At 45.7% G+C, this 9767-nt stretch overlaps 1 protein-coding gene across 1 annotated transcript; it reads left to right on the plus strand.

Annotated features, from left to right (window-relative positions):
- The first annotated feature begins 332 nt into the window (after positions 1-332).
- Positions 333-9689, plus strand: LOC140420235 (uncharacterized). The gene is made up of 2 exons (XM_072504268.1): positions 333-428; positions 3911-9689. The coding sequence occupies exon 2, from the start codon at positions 4276-4278 to the stop codon at positions 5281-5283; it is 1008 nt and encodes a 335-aa protein (XP_072360369.1). The 5' UTR covers positions 333-428; positions 3911-4275; the 3' UTR covers positions 5284-9689.
- The last annotated feature ends 78 nt before the right edge of the window (positions 9690-9767 follow it).

The following is a 9767-nucleotide window of genomic DNA, read 5'->3' on the forward strand; positions in this document are numbered from 1 at the left end:
ATACGAATCAATCCGCTCCGCGGTGACGTCACTGCATTAGAGCGCACACGCCGGCGCGCAGACACGCGAGCCCAGCCCCCACCCTCTGTTTCCTCGCCCCCAAAACTTCCTCGAGACGGTTTCCAGGCAACCGCCTGACAGTTCCGGCCGTCGGTGGTTTTCCCATCCCCTGACCCGGGACTGCGCATGTCTCAGGGAGTGGGGATGCTGCGCATGCGCATGTGAGCTCTCTTCCGCTGACCTTACCGCTCAGATGTTGACCAATGGGAAAACTTGGAGGACCGGAAAGACTCTGCCCCTCCGCCAATCAGAGCTCCACCATTGTCTCAATGCGGAAGCTGGACATGGAGGTTTTTGCCGAGTAAAGCTGTTGTTCCCCCAACCTTGAATGAGCTTGAGCTTCACACAGACTCCTGTCTCCAACATCTGTGAGTAAAACACTTTCTTTTCTCCCCCTTTCCATTTCTTTTCTCATTCTCACCTTCAATTGGTCACTTGCAGCAACTGAAGGGAACGGAAGTGAATTCAGGGAGGGTCAGACTCTGGAAAGGTTGGCCCAGGCCTTTCTCTCTCTTAAAGACATTGACATCCTTTGCTCCCTCAGCTTGGCACATTTATTTGTCTGGCTAAAAGGATGGTCTGTTCCTAATGTTCACAATTAAAGGGCTGGTTTCCCCAGGAGATGGCTGACATTTAAGGGGTCAGTAAACAGGCCAAATCAAACCCAGCCAATTACTTCCCTGTCGGAATACTCTCCACCATCAGCATAGTGATGGAAGGAATCATCAAAGGCCCTATTAAGTGGCACTTATTCTGCAATAACCTGCTCCTGGACGCTCAGTTTGGGTTCCGCCAGTGTCACTCAGCTCCTGACCTCATTACAGCCTTGGTTCAAACTTGGATGAAAGAGCTGAATGCCAGAAGTGAGGTGAGAGTGACTCCCCTTGACATCAAGGCAGCATTTGACTGAGTATTGCATCAAGGAGCCCCAGCTAAACTGGAGTCAATGGGAATCAGGGGATAATTCTTCACGGGTTGGAGTCATACCTGGCACAAAGGAAGATGGGTGTGGTGATTGGAGGTCAATCATCTCACCTCCAGGACTTCACTGCAGGATTTCCTCAGGGCAGTATCAGAGGCCCAACCATCTTCAGCTGCTTCATTAATGATCTCCTTTCCATCATAAGGTGAGAAGTGGTGATGTTTGCGGATGACTGCACAATGTTCAGCACCATTCTCAACTCCTCAGATAATGAAGCAGTCCATGTCCAAATTCAGTAAGACTTGGACAATATCCAGACTTGGGCTGATAAGTGACAAGTTACATCCGTTGCTACACAAGTGCCAGGCAATGACCATCTCCGACAAGAGAGGATCTAACCACCACCCTTTGACATTCAGTGGCATTCCCATCACTGAAACCCGCACAACCAACATCCTGGGGGTTACCATTGATCAGAAACTGAACTGGACTAGCCATATTAATACTGTGGTTACCATGGCAGATCAAGGGCTGGGAATCTTATGGCGAGTAACACGCCTCCTGATGCCCCAAAGCCTGTCCACCAGACATCTACAAGCACATGTTAGGAGTGTAATGGAATACACTCCACTTTGTTGGATGAGTGCAGCTCCAACAACACGCAAGAAGCTCGAATCTATCCAGGACAAAGCAGCCTGATTGATTGCGCCGCCTTCCGCAAACATTCAAACCTTCCACCACCGACAAGCAGTAGCAGCCATGTATACCATGTCCAAGATATACTGCAGTAACTCATAAAGGTTCCTCAGACAGCACCTTCCAAACCCACAACCATCTAGAAGGACAAGAGCAGCAGATACCTGGGAACCTCACCACCTGGAGGTTTGCTTCCAAGTTACACACCACCCTGACTTGGAAATATATTGCCGTTCCTTCACTGTCCCTGGGGCAACATCCTGGAATTCCCTCCAGAACAGCACAGGGGATGTAGGGCAGCATGGTGGAGCAGTGGTTAACGCTGCTGCCTCACGGCGCCGATGTCCCAGGTTCGATCCCAGCTCTGGGACCATGTGTAGTTTGTACACTCTCCCCCGTGTTTGCGTGGGGTTTCGCCCCCACAACCCAAAGATGTGCAGGTAAGGTGGATTGGCCATGCTAAATTGCCCCTTAATTGGAAAAAAATGAATTGGGTAATTCAAATTTATAAAAAACAAATTTAAAAAAAAAAAACAGCACAGGGGATGTACCTACACCTCAAGGACTGCAGCAGTTCAAGAAGGCAGCTCACCACTACTTTGGAAGGGCAACTGGGGATGGGCAATAAATGTTGGCCTGACCAGCATTGTCCACATGCCGTAAATTAATTTTTAAAAATTTAATATCGGACAAAGATATGTCTCGTGTTGTTATATGGTACGTATTATATATATTATTGGTGGTTCTGTAATAAAATACATGTATTATTATTTCTAGTTTTGTAATATAGTACTGTACCTACATTATATATTTCCAGTCATACAGTCATTGCAGCACTGACAGAATCCATTTGGGAACTCAAGTCAATGCTGACTCTCTCTACAGCAATCCAGTCAGTCCCATTCCCCCTCTATCCCTGTTCACCTGCAAGTTTATTTTCTTGAAGTGACCATCCTATTTTATTTTAAATTATGAATCATCTCAATAACTTCCACAACCCTTGTGGGCAGTGAGTTCCCTGTCATGACCACTCCATGACTAAATAAAATTCTTCCTCAAGAATTTCCCCATCTCCAATCAGTAAATGTACTTATATGGAGATTTTCTACTCTTGTACAGGTTTTAGTGAGTTTAGATTTGTTGATCAGCACCTTCAGGAAAATTGGGAGGGAAAGTAAGTGAATACAGTCTGTATATTACACACACTTTCAACAAAAGAACAAAGAACAAAGAAATGTACAGCACAGGAACAGGCCCTTCGGCCCTCCAAGCCCGTGCCGACCATTCTGCCTGACTAAACTACAATCTTCTTCACTTCCTGGGTCCGTATCCCTCTATTCCCATCCTATCCATGTATTTGTCAAGATGCCCCTTAAATGTCACTATCGTCCCTGCTTCCACCACCTCCTCCGGTAGCGAGTTCCAGGCACCCACTACCCTCTGCGTAAAAAACTTGCCTCGTACATCTACTCTAAACCTTGCCCCTCTCACCTTAAACCTATGCCCCCTAGTAATTGACCCCTCTACCCTGGGGGAAAGCCTCTGACTATCCACTCTGTCTATGCCCCTCATAATTTTGTATACCTCTATCAGGTCTCCCCTCAACCTCCTTCGTTCCAGTGAGAACAAACTGAGTTTATTCAACCGCTCCTCATAGCTAATGCCCTCCATACCAGGCAACATTCTGGTAAATCTCTTCTGCACCCTCTCGAAAGCCTCCACATCCTTCTGGTAGTGTGGCGACCAGAATTGAACACTATACTCCAAGTGTGGCCTAACTAAGGTTCTATACAGCTGCAATATGACTTGCCAATTCTTATACTCAGTGCCCCGGCCAATGAAGGCAAGCATGCCGTAAGCCTTCTTGACTACCTTCTCCACCTGTGTTGCCCCTTTCAATGACCTGTGGACCTGTACTCCTAGATCTCTTTGACTTTCATTCAGTAACATAGACATATATCTGTCTGGCAGCCTGCATGAAGATTTTCAGGTCTCTGTGTCCAGGACAGGAAGTTTGGATCTGTCAAACAGCCTGAATCAGCACCTTCAGGAGAATTGGGAGGGTGAATATTAGATACAGCAGAGTGAGAATAGAGGGAGAGTGTGTGGGATAGAGATTTAGAGCATTTCAGGGAAAGAGAGAGGAAAGAATGTTCGATATAAACTAGAATTGTCAGTTCTGAGTTTCTATCCTGTACTGACAATGATTACTATTGTAAAATCTGTTTGCAGGAAGTTAGAACGAGAGGAGTTTGAGGCCGATATCTCAAACTAAATATAATGTCAAGAACTGACTGAGTCACTCAATTCTTGGGAACTGAAGATCATCGGCCTTTGAATCTCGAAGGAGAAATGTTTGTCTATTCTGTCTGCTTCAAGATATTTTAAACATCAGTGTGTCTGGAAAAGCACTGAGACACACACACACCCATGTGGGACTATTACAGAGCACTGACTGTGGAAAGAGCTTTAACCAGTGACACAGCCTGAAAAAATACTACACCATTCACAGCAGGGAGAGACTGTATATGTGTTCTGTGTGTGGATGAGGCTTCAACTGATCATCCAACGTGGTGAGACGCAAGATCACCCGGACCATGGAGAAACCATGGAAATGTGAGGATTGTGGGAAGGGATTCAAAGGCCCGAACGAGCTGAAAAGGCATCAATGCAGCCTCACTGGAGAGAAGCCGTTCACCTGCTCTGACTGTGGGAAGGGATTCACTCAGTTATCCAGACTGCAGAGACACCAGAGAGTTCACACTGGAGAGAAGCCTTTCACCTGCTCTCAGTGTGAAAAGAGATTCACTCACATTGGCAACCTGCGGAGACACGAACAAGTTCACACTGGGGAGAGGCCGTTCACCTGCTCTGACTGTGGGAAGGGATTCACTCAGTTATGCAGACTGCAGAGCCACCAGAGAGTTCACACTGGAGAGAGGCCTTTCACCTGCTCTCAGTGTACAAAGGGATTCACTGACATTGGCAACCTGCGGAGACACGAACGAGTTCACACTGGAGAGAGACCGTTCACCTGCTCTCACTGTGAAACGGATTTCATTGATAGTGTCAGGCTGCGGAGACACGAACGAATTCACACTGGAGAGAGGCCTTTCACCTGCTCTCAGTGTGAAAAGGGATTCACTGACATTGGCAGCCTGCGGAAACACGAACGAGTTCACACTGGAGAGAGGCCTTTCACCTGCTTTCAGTGTGAAAAGGGATTCATTGATATTGGCAACCTTCGTAGACACGAACGAGTTCACACTGGAGAGAGGCCATTCATCTGTCCTGTGTGTGATAAGGGATTCACTGAATTATCCAGCCTGCAGAAACACAATGTCACTCACACCAAGAGCAGGCCCTTTGAATGCTCTGACTGCAGGAAGGGTTTCAAAAGCTCACAGCTACTGATGTCCCACCAGCGCATTCACTCTGAGGAGAGACCGTTCAGCTGCTCTCATTGCACAAAGAGGTTTAGAACCTCATCCAACCTGATAAAACACGAGCGAGGTCACACCGGGGAGAGCCTGTTCACCTCTCCGACTGTGAAAAGATTAACTCGGTCATCACTTGCTGAGCCACAATGTCACTCACACCAATGAGAGACCCTTTAAATGCTCCGACTGTGGGAGTGGGTTTAAAAGCTCTCTGGTACTGATGTCCCACCAGCGCATTCACACTGAGGAGAAACTGTTCAGCTGCTCTCTCTGCACAAAGAGGTTTCAAACGTCATCCACATTGCGGAGACACCAGTGAGGTCACACTGGAAAGAAGCCATTCACCTGCTCTCACTGTGGGGAGGGATTCACTCAGTCGTCCAACATGCTGAGACACCAAAGGGTTCACAAGTGATGATGAGTTAAATTCTGCTGTTATTCCTGCTGTTAATCACATCCAGGACTGAAGTGGGTGGAGGGATTTGTCTTCTCATCAACTCCTCCTGCTGCTAGGATGTGGCGATCCTGGCGAACTACTGCTCCCCGGACCTGGAATACCCGACTGTGAAGTGCCGTCCATACTACCTTCCATGGGAATTCTCTTCTGCGATCATCACGGCGGTCTACATCCCACCCCAGGCGGAAGTGAAGAAGGCGCTTGATGAATTGTAACCGCTATAAATAACAATGAAGCAGAATACCCGGAGGCCTTGTTCATTGTGGCCGGGGACTTTAACCAGGCCAACCTCGAGTGTATTGCCAAAATTCCACCAATACATCTCCTGTCCCGACAGGGGCCCCAACATCCTTGACCACTGCTACACAAACATCAAGGGCGCCTCTCGATCCGTCCCCTGACTGCACTTCGGAAAATCGGAGCACAAGACGGTGCTCCTTCTCCCGGCATACAAGCAGAAACTGAAGCGGAGAATCCGGTTAAGAAGGTCGTGCAATGCTGGTCCGAGGCAACAGAAGAGCTCCCACGTGACTGCTTGGAGTCAGTGGACTGGTCCATATTCAAGAACCCCGCAGCCAACCTAAACAAGTATACCAGCACCGTCACAGACTTCATCAGCAAGTGTGTAGAAGATTGTGTGTCAAAGAAGGTAGTACGTACGTTACCCAACCAGAAACCATGGTTTAATCGGGAGATTCACTCCCTGTGGAAGGGCACGTCTGAGGCATTCAAGACAGGCGACCCTGACCTAATCAAAAGATCTAGGTATGACCTCCGCAAAGCCATCACAGACTCCAAGAGACAACACCAGGACTCCCAAGAGACAATACCAGGCTAAGCTGGAATCACAGATTAACGACATGGACTCTCGTTGGTTGTGGCAAGGCTTAAATAACATAATGGGTGCAAAGTAAAGCCGAGTAGAGTCTTCAGCAGCAGCGCAGCCCTCCCCGACAAACTCTGTGTTCTATGCTTACTTCGAGCAGGAAACCAACAAACCTTGGACACACCCATGCCCACCGTCATAGCCTCCAAAGCCAGATTGGCCTTCTTGAAAGTGAACCCTCGGTAAGCGACAGGTCCTGACGGGATCCCTGCCATGCACCCAGATCCTGCGCTGACCAACTGACGGGTGTGTTTGCGGACATCCTCAACCTCTCCCTACTCCGTTCTGAGGTTCCCACCTGCTTCAAGAAGACCACCATCATACCGGTGCCAAAGAAGAACCAGGCAACGTGCCTCAATGAATACCGTCCGATGGCCTTGACATCAATCATTATGAAATGCTTAGACCACAGCTGGAGTAATGTGTGCAGTTTTACTCCCCTTACCTTAGGAAAGGTATTGCCACAGAAGAACAGCAACAAAGTTTCACCAGACTTGTTCCAGGTTTGACAGGACTGTCCTATGAAGAGAGATTGGGGATACTAGGTCTTTTTTCTCTCGAGTTTCAAGGAATGAGGGATTTAATTGAAACTTATAAAATCCATAAAGGAATAGACAGAGGAGGTGCAGGCGAGATGTTTCCCTGGGTTGGAGAGTCTGGAACCAGGGGACACAATTTCAAAATAAGGGGGAAGCCACTTAGGACCGGTCTCGGAGGAGACATTTCTTTACTCCGAGGGTTGTGAATCTTTGGAATTCTCGACCCCAGAGGGCTGTGGGAGCTCAGTCGCAGAGTGAGTTTAAAGCAGAGACTCTCAGATTTCTAAATCCCAATAACACAAAGGGATATGGGGATAGTGGGGGAAAAGGCATTGAAGTGGTTGACCAGCCATGATCGTATTGAATGGTGGAGCAGGCTCGACGGGCTGAATGGCCAACTCCGGCTCCGATGATATAAAGATGGGTAGGAAAGTAAATTGTGAAGAGGACATAAGGAGACTACAAAGGGATATGGATAGGTTAAGTGAGTGGGAAAAGATCTGCCAAATGGAGAATAATGTGGGAATATGTAAATTTGTCCTTGTTGGCCAGAAGTATAAAAAAGCTTATTATCTAAATGCTGCGTGATTACAGAGCTCTGAGATTCAGAGGGATCTGGGTGGCTGAGAGCATGAATCACAAAAGGCGAGTATACAGGAACAGCAAGTAATTAGGAAAGCTAATAGAATGTTATTGTTTATTGTGAGGGGAATTGAATACAAAAGTAGGGAGGTTATGCTTCAGTTATACAGGACATTGGTGAGACCACATCTGGAGCACTGTGTACAGTATTGCTCTCATTTAAGGAATTATGTCAATGTGTTGGAAGCAGTTCAGGGAAGGTTTACTGGACTCATACCTGGAATTGGAGGCTGGTCTTATGAGGAATGATTGGACAGGCTGTTTAGGTGACTTGATTGAACCGCATAAATCCTGAGGGGCCTTGACAGGGTGGATGTGGAAAGGATGTTTCCTCTTGTGGGAGGATCTAGAAATTGGAGTCACTTTTTAAAAGTAATAACTTGCCCATTTAAGGCAGAGGAGAACTTTTTTCTCTGAGGGTTGGGAGTCTTTGGAACTCTCTTCCTCAAAGGGCAGTGGAAGCAGAGTCTTTGAATATTTTGAAGACTGAGTTGAATAGATTCTTGATAATCAAGGGGGTGAAAGATTATTGGGGGGTCGGCGGGAATGTGGAGTTGAGGTTACTATCAGATCAGCCGGGAACTTATTGAATGGTGGAGCAGTCTCGAGGGGCCGAGTGGCCTACTCCTGCTCCTAATTTGTATGTTATCACATCCTTTCTAATAGATTTTAGCATTTTCCCTCCTGTTGATGTCAGGCTAATGGGTCTGTGGTTCCCTGTTTTTTCTCTCCCTCCTTAAATATTGGGGTTACATTTACCACCTTCCAATCTGCAGGAACCATTTCAGAATCTATAGAATTGTGAAAGATGATCACCAATGTATCCACTATCTCTACAGCCACCTCTTTCAACACTCTGGGATGTAGAGCAGCAGCTTTTGGGGATTTATTAACTTTCAACCACATTAATTTCTCCAGTACTACTTTTTCACTAATTCTAATCTCTTTCAGTTCCTCGTGCTCACTGGTCCCTTGGGGGTCTCATATTTTTGGGACAATTTCTGTATCTTCCACCATGAAGACAGACACACATTGTTTAGTTTCTGTGTCATTTCCTCATTCCCCATTATAAACTCTGCTGTCTCTGCCTGGAATGGACCCACATTGGTCTTTGCTAATCTTTCCCTTTTCACATTCCTATTGGAGCTTTTCCAGTTCTCCCCAGTTTGCTCTCACATTCTATTTACTCATTATGAGTTTCTTGATCCTCCTTTGCTGAATTCTCAAACAAGTTTCCAATCCTCAGGGTTGCACTTATTTTGGCAACTATATGAGTGATAAGATCTATTTTATCTTCAAAAATGAGACCAAGATCTGGTTGATTGGAGGTGTCCAAAAATACAACTTTATTGCTAATTATCCACCTTGATTCTCTTGCATAAAAATAAATCAAAATGCAGATCAAATAATACATCAAAACATAATAAAGAGAGTTAAACAAAAACATGAGAAAATATTAGGAAATCAATAGATGGTTCATAATTTCATAAAGCATGAATACAGAAGAAACTTTAGTCATGAAACTTTATTCTTAAAGAAATTCTTATCAATGGTCTAACCCCTTATTGGTTTCAAATTCTCAGCTGAGGCTTCCTGATTTATTCAAAAAACTCTCTGTCACTTGGAGCATGATTTGTTATCCAGGCATTGGTCATTACTTAAAATTCATTAATGTCTATCAATTTAATTAAATGTCTACATGTTCCTGCCACATGTACCAATCCTCTGAAGATAAGGTGTTCTGCAATAACCTTGCTTGTTGCTCAGGCTTTGCTACATTTTGTGAATGTTTCTGTTGCTGAGGCTGCGATACTTTTTCATTACTAGATGTATTTGTAGAACAATGGTTTATTCATTACGAGGGCTTTTATGCAACTTTTCTTGAAACCGTGTTAGATTCTGACACATCAAGTTGCTATGAAACAATGACTTTGCCTTGTGGATATTCCATTTTCTGTCTGTATGTATACTGAATTTAAGAATTATACTGCATTGATTCTTCAAGGTACCAATAAATCAGTGAAGCAATAAATCTGTAATCTATCAATGAGCCTCTTCCTTTGACCTAATGGAATCTTTAATTTTTCTTGTTAGCCACGGTTGCGTCACTTTCCCTGTTGGATTT

The sequence above is a fragment of the Scyliorhinus torazame genome, chromosome 5 (assembly GCF_047496885.1).
Source record: "Scyliorhinus torazame isolate Kashiwa2021f chromosome 5, sScyTor2.1, whole genome shotgun sequence".
Classification (NCBI taxonomy): domain Eukaryota; kingdom Metazoa; phylum Chordata; class Chondrichthyes; order Carcharhiniformes; family Scyliorhinidae; genus Scyliorhinus; species Scyliorhinus torazame.